This window comes from Rhinopithecus bieti, unplaced genomic scaffold (genome assembly GCF_001698545.2).
Source record: "Rhinopithecus bieti isolate Rb0 unplaced genomic scaffold, ASM169854v2 scaffold_12070, whole genome shotgun sequence".
Classification (NCBI taxonomy): Eukaryota; Metazoa; Chordata; class Mammalia; order Primates; family Cercopithecidae; genus Rhinopithecus; species Rhinopithecus bieti.
This window is the reverse complement of record NW_016807449.1, coordinates 1,711,060-1,723,283: the sequence shown is the minus strand read 5'-3', so window position 1 is coordinate 1,723,283 and position 12,224 is coordinate 1,711,060. Positions and strand designations below refer to the sequence as shown.

The 12,224-nt window shown below is 49.2% G+C and overlaps 1 protein-coding gene across 8 annotated transcripts in view; it reads right to left on the bottom strand.

The window, feature by feature from the left end:
- The window catches only part of VRK3 (VRK serine/threonine kinase 3), a 50,701-nt gene that overhangs the window by 31,052 nt on the left and 7,425 nt on the right, over positions 1-12,224 (bottom strand). For 6 of the 8 annotated variants that reach the window (XM_017882114.1, XM_017882112.1, XM_017882117.1 and 3 more), the window contains 3 exons: positions 8,962-9,101; positions 2,591-2,740; positions 875-1,195 (listed from right to left, as the gene is read on the bottom strand). In XM_017882114.1, the coding sequence (XP_017737603.1) occupies positions 875-1,195; positions 2,591-2,740; positions 8,962-9,100 (610 nt within the window). In that variant the 5' untranslated portion in view covers position 9,101. Of the gene's footprint in view, positions 1-874; positions 1,196-2,590; positions 2,741-8,661; positions 8,724-8,961; positions 9,102-12,224 lie in introns of all 8 variants that reach the window. The other 2 variants (XM_017882110.1, XM_017882111.1) reach the window with 1 other exon arrangement.

Below are 12,224 nucleotides of genomic sequence, written 5' to 3'. Positions count from 1 at the left end.
AAAGAAAAGAAAGGAAAAGAAAACCCATGTAAAGTGCTTAGAACAGGCCTGGCCTTGCAGAAGCACTCAATATTTAGTACAGTTAATACTAACACTACTGCCATAATTATTTTCCTCCTTGTAACAGAGCCCGGGATTTTCAGCCTCATGCCTCCCTCCTCCCCTTCCATTCCACACCTGGGCGAGCGGATGAGCAAGCCTGGGTGCTCCCTCCTTTGGGGTCTGCATCCACAAGACTCAAACCATGCGTGGTGTTGGCCCGTGTGGCGGAACCCTCAGTCCAGCCCCACCCCCAACTACGATGAAACACCTGGCCAGTCTCCTGTCCTCACTCTCAAGGCATCTCAGATCTGCATGGGAGGCCTGCCTGCTCTCCGCAGAGCCCGCCATTATGTAAGCAATAAACCTCTCCTATCCTCTTGGTGTGTGACATCATCAGCCTCGATGTTTCAACCAAATCTTAGGTGAGGATCCATCCTCTCTCTGCACACTGGCCAGAAAACAATCATCCTTAGCACGCAACCCCTGGGCCTCCCACATGCCAACAGCAGGCGGGCTGAAAAGGGGCACACTTCACACAGGGCACATGCCTTCCAACTGGCCACAGTCCCCACCACGCCCAACTGCCTTACTCCAGCCTGCGGCACTCATTCCCACTGTTGCCCGGCCCTGCTAGTGGGTAGGTGTAGAGTCCTAGGTCTAAGAGAAAGTTGCCTAGCGGCAGGTCTGCAGCTAGGGACATGACTTCCATTCCCATTCTCAGGAAGGGGTCCCCTCCCACTGTCCTAGCGCTGAGACGACCCAGTCCCTGGCCGTCCATGGACACAGCGCACCTTCATAGAGAACGCCCTGGCCACCCATGGACACAGCATACCTTCATAGAGAATGCCCTGGTCGTCCCTGGTCTGGAGGAACTTCAGCTTCCACTGTCGCCCACTCTTGTCTGTCAGCACTGTCCCTGTGGGCAAAGCTTCAAGTGAGGTGGTCACCCGGCTCCGCTTCAGCGTCTGAGGGCTCCGCTTCAGCGTCTGAGGGCTCCGCTTCAGTGTCTGAGGGCTCTGCCTGGTCTTCTGAGGGCTGCAGCTGGTCTTCTGAGGGCTCTGCTTGGTTTTCTGAGGGCTGCAGCTGGTCTTCTGAGGGCTCTTCCTGGTCTTCTGAGGGCTGCTTTTGGGGGTTGGGGGTCTGCTCCCAGAGCCTGCAGGAGGATGGTCAGAATAAAGCAAAAGCACCATCCAGGAGAGAAAAGTTGGATGGGGAGTGAAACAGCATGCAAACTACTGTTCCTTTATGAATTCGTTCATTCAACAAACACTTTCTTGGACCTTCTATGAGTCAGGCCTTTGAATGATGACATTGGGGTACAAGATAGAAATCGGACCTGCATCCTTCCCTCAGGAGTGCCCAGTTTGGTGGGCAAGTCTACTCTAGACATAGCCAGTCAGAGGCGGGTCTGAGATAGAGCAGCACAGACAGATATTATGGCCCAAAAGAGAAAGAGGTCCTGCCTGGAGAAGTCAGGGTAGGCTTCCTGGAGGAAGGGATGTCAGAGTTGGGTCTTGTTGGATGAGTAGAAGTTTGCCAGGGAAAAAAGGACATTCTAGACATTTACGCAAAAACATCCTGAAAAAGGACTCAGTCCTGAGATAGAAAGGGGCCAAAATATTTGTTAGACCAAAGCCCTGCCCTGGAAGGGTTCCTAGACTGGCAAGAGAATGGGGCGGGTGTGGTGGCAGACAGATTTGGACACAGGAAAAGACATCGTTTACTCCGTTCCTCCCACCCACCATCCCCTAAAGGCAAGTAATGGCAAGAGGCCTCCGGGCCCAGAGAATAATGAGGAGCGAAGGGGACACCTCACATTGCCACTGCGGCTGTGGCTTCAGATCCAGGGGCCCAGCGAACAGAAGGAACACAGTCCTCAGGCCTCCCGTGTCCTGGGCACTGGCTGGGCACAGGGAATATACACAAGTTGTGCTGGGTCCTTGCCCGCAAAGGGCCCCCCGTCCAGAAAGTGAGGCAGAAAGGCCCGTGGAGCCTAGAGTGACATGTGCTCCAATGAAGGCTGCAGCAGGCATGGGGATGCCAGACAAAGAGGCTGGAAAGAGGCTCTGGTGGACGATGAGGAGGTCTGAATGCGAGCCTATGGCACTCAAGAGAAGCTTCCTAGAGACCAGACCAGCTGAGTGGCAGTACACAAGGCCAAGACAGAAGGTGAGAGTGTCCTGGGCTGAGGGAACAGGCTTAGCAAAGACCAAGGTTAATCTTCAAAAGTGTTTTCTGGGCAAAGACTGTGTTGAGGGCTAAAGCAGGAACCAGGCCACACAGATGCCAGACTGAAGAGCTTGGTCTGAGGGCACTAGGAACAATAGGAGGCTGTGTGCAGGGTGGGGCCGGGGCAGCTCTGGATGCCAAAAGACCCATCTGGGGCCATTCAGAGGCAGACTGGAGGGGGAGATGGGAAGCTGGAGTCAGAGAACAGGCAGGCATGGATGATGTTTGAGCCAGGACTGTGGCAGTTTTGTCCCAAAGATCATTAGACAACCCAACTTTGCTCCACTTAGAGTCAGGCCAGATGGACCTTAACTCTTACCTTTGGATCTCTCAGAGGAACTCAGAGTATCTTCAGACTCAGAACTGTCACCATCTGAGAAGAGGGATAATCGGGGAGAGGTGACGGTGCTGGACCATTTCACTTTCTTAGGAGAGGTTTCAAAACTGGAGTTCAGCCCTCTCTTTGAGCCTAAAGAAAGGCAGACAAAATGCAGACTGGAGTTACAAAGGCCCCTTTGCAGGCTCCACTGGATTGGGAGCCCTGAGGTTATATTCAGCTATGCTCTTCTCTTTGGCCCTCAATACCAATTCTTGTTTCTTCTATCACATAAATATCTAAGTAAACTGTTCCTTTTAGTTGTTCTCTCCTTCTTAGGTCTTAGCCTCTCTCGTATCTTCCAGTACTTTGCCACTCTGTGTCCTTTCCACATAATTTCTGTATATGCACATATATTTGAGATGGTGTCTCACTCTGTTGCCCAGGCTGGAGTGCAGTGGTACAATCTTGGCTCATTGCAACCTATGCCTCCTGGGTTCAATCAATTCTCCTGCCTCAGCCTCCCAAGTAGCTGGGATTACAGGCATGCATCAACATGCTCAGCTAATTTTTACAGTTTTAATAGAGACAGGGTTTCACCATGTTGACCAGACTGGTCTTGAACTCCTGACCTCAAGTAATCCACCAGCCTCAGTCTTCCAAAGTATTGGGATTACAGGCATGAGCCACCATGCCCAGCCTCTTCCATGTAATTTCTTAAAATTTATCTTCCAGTTAACTAATTCTCCCTTCAGCTATGTCTAGTCTGCTGTTTAAACCACCCACTGAGGTTCTGATTACAACGATTTTGTATACAGACACACACACATACATACATATACACATATATACACACAAAATGATTGTGTATATATATACACATATATACATATATAGACACACACATATACATATATGCACATATAATCATTAGAGTTATTTGGTTCCTTCTCTTATTTGCCTGTGCAACTTTAACCTATTCCTTCACTATACTTTCAATTTGTTATTTTATTTATTTAAATGTATTAAGCATGCTTTGTAAACATTCTCATCTATTAATTCTAAAGTCTGTGGTCTTGGCAGGTCTGATTCTGTAGTTTGTTGTTTCTGCTGACTCTCAGGCTAGCTTATTTCCTGGTGTCTTTGTAAATTAACAGAGACTGGTGCTTATGTTCCTTGGACATTGACCTGTGGTAATTCCCTGAAGTTTGTCTTTAAAGGATGTTTTCCAAGAGAAGATTTGTTTATATCAGGCAGGGAGTGGTACCCACATCTCACCACTTTAAGTTAAATGTTCAGCTTGCATTTTGGGGGACCACACAGATCAGTGTGAATTCTGGCCCCAAACTGGTGAGAATGTAAATTCTTGATTAGGAATTCTCAAAGAAGGCTGGGCGTGGTGGCTCATGCCTGTAATCCCAGCACTTTGGGAGGCTGGGGCAGGTGGATCGCCTGAGGTCAGGAGTTTGAGGCCAGCCTGTCCAACACGGTGAAACCCTGTCTCTACTAAAAATATAAAAATTAGCTGGGTGTGGTGGCCAGGTGCCTGAACCAGCTACTTGAGAAGCTGGAGGCAGGAGAATCATTGACATGGGAGGTGGAGGGTTGCAGGAGCCAAGATTACACCACTTGCACTCACCTGGGTGAAGAGCAAGACTGTCCTCAAAAAAAAAAAAAAAAAAGGAATATCAAGAAGACATTCCTCCTTTTTTACCCACCAACCCAAGGCTGACAAATATCTCCACCAATTTCCAGTGGAACAATACTTTTGCTGTAGTTCACCCACTGAGGAACCCCCAATTTTAAGAAGGAGGTTAAGAACATGTTCCTTTCTTGTTAGTTGACACTGACTAAGCTCAGCCAGCACGGTTGGTTCCCTGGGCTATACTGGAATGCCTCCTAAACTGGGTTTCCATGCCTCAAATTCATTTTCCACCACAGAGAAGCCAAATAAGGTTTTTCAAATGCAAAGCCCTATCGGTGTTGCCTACTTGGCAAGAACTCTTCCACAGCTCCCCATCACCTAACCGGTTAAAACCAACTCCTTCCCTGTGGCCTGCCTGTCTTCCCCCCAGGCGAAAGTTCCTTACTCCTCCCAGTGGTGCCTGGCCTTCCTTCACCGTCACGATCTGCTCCCCATATCACGTCCCAGTGCCTAGAACACTGTGCCAACTCCTACCTGCCTCATTCTTTTTTTTTTTTTTTTTTGAGATGGCGTTTTGGCTCTGTTGCCAGGCTGGAGTGCAATGGCCACAATCTCGGCTCACGCAACTTCTCCCTCCCGGTTCAAGTGATCTTCCTGCCTCACCCTCCGAATGAGTAGCTGGGATACAGGCAATGTGCCACCTCGCCCGGCTAATTTCTATTTTAGAGAGACGGGGTTTCTCCATGTTGGGTGAGGCTGGTCTCAAACTCCCGACCTCAGGTGATCAGGCTGCCTCAGCTTCACAAAGTGCTGGGATTACAGTGTGAGCCACTGGCCCGGCCCATTCTTTTCATCCTTAAGCTCAATTCGAACTTTACGACTAGGGAGGTTTCCCCTGAGCCCCGAAAAACCATGTTCCCTTATACGTGTTCCAGGGTCCCATTCAGTCCCCTCTGTTATCATGCAACCTCTGATATATCATTACGGCCCGGGCGCGGTGGCTGAAGCCTGTAACCCAGCACTTTGGAGGCCGAGACGGGCCAGGATAACGAGGTCCAGGAGATCGAGACCATCCTGGCGAACGCGGTGGAAACCCCGTCTCTACTAAAAACACAAAAAACTAGCCGGCTGAAGGGTGGCAAGCGCCCTGTAGGAGCTGAGGCAGGAAGTATGGCGGTGAACCCGGGAGGCGGAGGCTTGCAGTGACTGAGATCCAGCCACAGTCACTCCAGCCTGGGTGACAGAGCGAGACTCCGTCCTCAAAAAAAAAAAAAAAAAAAAAAAAAATCATTACTCAATGTCCTGTCCCACCTTCTGAGCTGTAAAAACTATGAGAGAACAGAAACCATGGCTTCTCGTTCTTACCATAATCCTCAGGACAAATACACACCTCAGCACATGGCCGGTTACTCATAATATTTGCCATCTGATGACTGAGGGAGTGAATAACGAACTGGGCTCTAGGATTAGCATTAGGAAAGGCAGGAGGTTGGGGTAGAACTGACTGGGCGGGGCACGGTAGCTCATGCCTGAATCGCCAACACTTTTGGGAGGCCAGATGGGTGGATCACCTGAGGTCAGGAGTTCAATGGACCAGCCGGCCAACATTGTGAAACCCAGTTTCCTACAAAAATCAAAAATTAGCGCCGCCAGGTGTGGTGTTGCACGGCTGTAATACCAGCTACTAGGGAGGCTGAGGCAGGAGAATTGCTTGAACCTGGGAGGTGGAGGTTGCAGTGAGCCGAGATTGTGCCACTGTACTCCAGCCTGGGTGACAGAGGAAGACTCTGTCTTAAAAAAACGAAGGCTGGGCGCACTGGGTCACGCCTGTAATCCCAGCAGTTTGGGAGGCCGAGGCGGGTGGATCACGAGGTCAAGAGATCGAGACCATCCTGACTAACACAGTAAAACCCCGTCTCTACTAAAAATACAAAAAATTAGCCGGGCGTGGTGGCGGGTGCCTGTAGTCCCAGCTACTCAGGAGGCCGAAGCAGCAGAACGGCGAGAACCCGGGAGGTGGAGCTTGCAGTGAGCCGAGATCGTGCTACTGCACTCCAACCTATGCGACAGAGCAAGACTCCGTCTCAAACAAAACAGAACACAACACAACAAAAAAAACACTCTGACTCTCAAGTTGGGCCAAGGCCAACGCTGTTCACATTTGCCTGGAACTGTGTAGATGAAGAAGTCAACCTGAGACCTCAAGGCAGTAAGCATGGGAACAAAAGCCATATGCTAAGGATGGCTCAGTGGAAAGAGAGAAGAGCCTGGGTCCCTTAGGGCATCATAGGGACACCATCCCAACACTCACTGTCTCCTTTTTTCAGTAAGAAAAATATTGCTCTACATACTTGCCAGTGAAAGAAAAGAAAAATAAACCCAATCATTTGTTTAAACCCTTGTCACAGCATTTTCTGTTATTTGCAGCTAAATACACTCCCAAATGATAAAACGAATGTCACTCAACTCCCCGCCACGTATGCTGACTGCCTTCTGCACAACTGTCCGATGGATAAACCCTCTTTAATTTACCAATACTGTATCTGGGCTTGGGCCTTCCAGTGAGCAAGACTGACTACTGATATTTAATTCATTCAACCAGTCACTAAGATTTCTCAGCACCTGATACCATGCCAGGCACAGACCCAGGTGCTGTGCTAACAGCAGGCTACAAAACCACCATCAACACAGGTCACAGAAACACACAAAGTTTCTGTCCTTATGGAGCTTACAGAAGAAGCAATATAAGTAAAATACTGTATTTAATAGGATTGAGACAAGCACCAAAAACAAATACACAGCAAGGAAGGGGGCAGGGTCATTGCATAGAGGAAAGACGCAACTTTAATTAGTAGTGGCAGGGAAAGTGTCTCTGAGAAAGTGACAACTGAATAAATACCTGAAGGCATGGATGGGCGCAGTGGCTCATGTAATCCCAACACTTTGGGAGGCCGAGGCTGGTGGATCACTTCAGGCCAGGAGTTCAAGACCAGCCTGGCCAACATGGTGAAACCCCATCTCTACTGAAAATACAAAAATGAGCCGGGCATGGTGGTACATACCTGTGATCCCAGCTACCTGGGAGGCTGAGGCACAAGAATCCCTTGAACCCAGGAGGCGGAGGTTGCAGTGAGCTGAGATTGTGCCACTGCACCCCAGCCTGGGTGACAGAGCAAGACTCAGTCTCAAAACAAAACAAAATAAAACAACAAAAAACAAAACCCGAAGGCAGTGAGAGAAAGAGTGGGGCATGCAGGCCCATAAGGGAAGAGGCATTCAGGAGGGAGCGGGAAGCGCACAGGCTGAAGCCCAGGCATGCTGAGGTGTGGAGGGGCAGCCGGGAGGCCGGTGCAGCTAGAACGGCGCAGTCAACAGCAGGAGGGTTGGGAGGTGGGGTCTGAGGGGAAATGGGGACCTGGTCCCATCGCCTCACGTGGGAAAGTATGAGCAGAGGAATGACGGGCTCTGACTCTGTATTCATAGGTTCCCTCTGGCAGCTGCATGAAGACGACTACAGGGACAAGAGAGGGGAGCCGAGGGCAAAAAGGCTTCTTCTGCACAAGAGAGGTGAGGGCAAGGGGTGTGGGAGGTGCGGGGAAGGAAGTGGGTTGATACTGCACTGATTGTAAAGAGGGAGCCAACAAGATTTGGGTGGGTCATGGGGTGGGAGACAAAGAGAACAAATGGATGACCCCCAGGGTCCGGCCTGAGAAACTGGATGGAGTGCTATTCACGGCAGAGGGGAAGTCTATGGCAGGGCAGGCGGCACGAACACCAGGAGCTCAGGTGAAGGCAAGTTCAGACTGAGATGTGATCAGGACATCCAACACAGGTTAAGCATCCCAAATCCAGAAATCTGAAATGCAAAATGCTCCAAAATCTGAAACTTTGAGTGCCAACAGGATGCTCAAAGGAAATTTCACTGGGCTACTGTGGAATTCAGTTTTTTTTTTTTTTTTTTTTTAATCGAGTCTCACTCTGTTGCCCAGGCTGCAGTGCAGTGGTGCAATCTTGGCTCACTGCGACCTCCGCCTCCTGGGTTCAAGCGATTCTCCTGCCTCAGACTCCCAAGTAGGTGGAATTACAGGTGTGTGTTACTATGCCAGCTAATTTTTGTATTTTTTTTTTTTTTTTTGAGACAGAGTCTCGCTCTGTCGCCCAGGCTGGAGTGCAGTGGCAGGATCCCAGCTCACTGCAAGCTCCGCCTCCCGGGTTTACGCCATTCTCCTGCCTCAGCCTCCCGAGTAGCTGGGACTACAGGCGCCTGCCACCTCGCCCGGCTAGTTTTGAGCCACTGTGCCCAGCCAGATTTCAGATTTTTGAATCAGGATGCTCAACCAGTAAATACAATGCAAATATTCCAAAATCTGAAAAAATCCAAAATGAGAACACTTCCGGTCCCCAACATTTCGGATAAGGGATACTCAACCTGCAGGTGCCAAGCAGGCAGGCTGCACATATATCTCCTCCAAGCAGGGGAGTCCAGGCTGGCTGGAGATAGAAATGAAGGAATTGTTAACATGGAAAGAGTGTCCAAAGCCATGAGGCCAATAAGAGGCCAAGGGACTGAGGGTAGCCAGAGGGGTCCAGTCCGGAGGCCTGGGCTTCTCCAGGATCAGGACAAGGTCAGACAGGCTGCAAAGGCATCCTCCCTCCCCACCTCCCCAGACACACACGTGCATGCACCTCATCCCCACTGCAGAAATGGGCTCAAAGCTCTGGTTCTTACCTTGGAAGGATGACACATGCGGACTGACAGAGGTTTCGGACCCCACATGCTCCTCTATGGGCAGAGAATTTCCACAGTAGGGGCAGAACTTGAATGCCGCTTGGATACTTTTGCCACAGTCTGGACAGAAGGAGATCATGCTACAAAACAGTATGAACAAACGCAAAGTCAAACAGGCCAGCTGAAAGTCAGTGGAAGTATTGTTGGAGAACTGCTCTTAATCACAGGGTGAGTGTGCAGGAGGCATAGCCAGGGTCTTCAACTATGTTTGTGATGTTCACTTTTTAAAACATGCAATGGGAACGGGAGTGACAGTCAATGTTCCCCAAATATCGATATGCTCCCCTATACTTCCCAGGCTCCCTGGCAGTGAGGCAGAGGCCACATGACTAATTCTGGCCAATGGGGTGTGAGTAGAGTCATCTCATGGCCGAGGCAGTTAGGAGTCAGAATACCTCCTCTGCTTCCCTCTCCACCTGCAGGGATGACCCTGGCTCCCAACCGACATAGCAACAAGATGAAGGAGGGCTGCCGGGTCCACACTGGAACCTCATGATCAACAAATACACTTCTGCTGTATTGAGCCAGCAAGATTTCAGGGTTTATTTGTCATAGCAGCACAACCTACTCTATCCTGACTAATTTAGTAGAATGATGAGAGTTCACTGAATTACTCTCTATGCTTTGCATCTGAGCTAATTCCTGATACTTTTTAAAAGTCCAAATTACAAACTGAGCCTATGACAAATGAGGATATAGAAGAGTTTTAAGCCAGTTAAGTGAAGAAGGGAAATTAACAAGGATGAAGTACTACAGGCAGTTTGTATTGCCCTTCATTATGGCAGCGCTGTTTGTAATGAGCACTAACACATAGCAGCAACAGGCTGGGTGCGGTGGCTCACGCCTGTAATCCCAGGACTTTGGGAGGCCAATGCAGGCAGATCATCTGAGGTCAGGAGTTCAAGACCAACCTGACCAACATGGAGAAACCCCATCTCTATTAAAAATACAAAATTAGACAGGCGTGGTGGTGCATGCTTGTAATCCCAGCTACTTGGGAGGCTGAGGCAGGAGAATCGCCTGAACCTGGGAGGCGGAGGTTGTGGTGAGCCGAGATCGTGCCATTGCACTCCAGCCTGGGCAACAAGAGTGAAACTCCACCTCAAAAAAACAAAAAACAAAAAAAAACAAACAAAAAAAACCCCGGAAACTATCGAAATAGAAGTTAATATAAACATGTGCTTGTGATTTAATTTCACTTTGAAACAGAATATTCTTTTCTAAATTTTTTTAGAGATGGGGTCTCACTCTGTCACCAAGTATGAGTGCAGCAGCATAATCATGGCTCACTGCAGCTTCAAATTCCTGGGCTCAAGCAATCTTCCCAGGTAGCTGGAACTATAGGTGTGTGCCACCACAATTGACTAATTTTTTGTTGTTGTTGTTGTTTTTTTGATACAGAGTCTCGCTCTGTTGCCCAGGCTGGACTGCAGTGGGGTGATCTCGGCTTACTGCAAGCTCTGCCTCCCAGGTTCACGCCATTCTCCTGCCTCAGTCTCCTAAGTAGCTGGGACTACAGGCACCCACCACCAGGCCCAGCTAATTTTTTGTATTTTTAGTACAGACAGCGTTTCACCATGTTAGCCAGGATGGTCTCGATCTCCTGACCTTGTGATCTGCCCGTCTCGGCCTCCCAAAGTGCTGGGATTACAGGTGTGGGCCATCGCGCCCAGCCACAACTGACTAATTTTTCAATTTTTTTGTATAGAGACAGTGTCTCACTATGTTGCCCAGGCTGGTCTGGAACTCCTGGCCTCCAGCAACCCTCCTGCCTCAGCCTCCCAAAGTGCTGGGATTACAAGCATTGAGCTACCATCGTGGTTGCAAGAGACCATTCTGATCAAACCATTTTCCTTCATTCACTGTAAAGGCTGGCTTCTGTTGCAAATGCAAACAGTGGGGTCCTTAAAATCACAGGTTTGGCCCCAGGCTGCCAGATTTCAATCCCAGATCTGCTACATGCTGGGCAAGCTACTTAACCTCTCTGTGCCACAGTCCACCCCATTGTAAAACAGGGCATCTCCCAGCACCTATCTGATAGAATGGTTGATGAGGTCTAAATGAATACATTTATATGAGGTGCTGAGAACAGGGCCTAGCCCACAGAAAGCCTTTTATGTAAGTGCTTGCTGTGACCATATCATGCCTTGTACCCAAGTTACTATATTCCAGTCATTAATATTTCTCTTCTTCCCCGATAGGAAGTTCTGAGTTTCTCAGGCCTGTCTATTTCCTGTAGGTATGAACTTCTGAAATTCTAGAGCTTGTCCTTAAAAACCATAGGCCATTCCATCAGCTGGTGAAATAAATCTCAGTCGCATGGGGAGAGAAGGGGTCCTGGATTCCTCTTCCTCAGGCTGCAGAAAAGCAGAACCACTCTGTGGCATGAATCTGCCCTTCTGTTTTTTCAAACAAAGGAGTCGTGTAAGACATCTGGACTGCAAAGGCTGTCGGTCAAGTATCTTTTACCCTCTAGAAAGCCAGTCATTCTGACTGGTTGTCTAACTTAGTGATTTGTTGTCCTGCTAATAATATGTAAAAGAACATCTCTGTCTTCTCAAAGGCATAAATACCAGTGAGCATTTTTGTTAAGGTAGAGGTCTTACTGCCTCTTCCCTCTCCCCCAGGCACATCTGGGTGTTTGACACTGGCGTCACAAGACCAAATTGCCTAGATGTACCCAATAAATATATATACCTACTATGTACCCCGGTAAATTAAAAATTAAAAAAAAAATTTTTTTTTTTGAGATGGAGTCTCTCTCTGCCACCCAGGCTGGAGAGCAGTTGTGCAATCACGGCTTACTGCAAGCTCCGCCTCTCGGGTTCAAGCGATTCTCCTGCCTCAGTGTCCCGAACAGCTGGGATTACAGGCATGAGCCACCATGCCTGGCTAATTAAAGATATATTTTTTTTGGCCAGGTGCAGTGGCTTACGCCTGTAATCCCAGCACTTTAGGAGGCCCAGGTGGGTGGATCACAAGGTCAGGAGCTTGAGATCATCCTGGGTAACATGGTGAAACCCCCGTCTCTACTAAAAAATACAAAAAATTAACCAGGCGTGGTGGCGGGTGCCTGTAGTCCCAGCTACTCGGGAGGCTGAGGCAGGAGAATGGCGTGAACCCAGGAAGCGGAGCTTGCAGTGAGCCGAGATTGCGCCACTGCACTCTAGCCTGGGCGACAGAGCGAGACTCTGTCTCAAAAA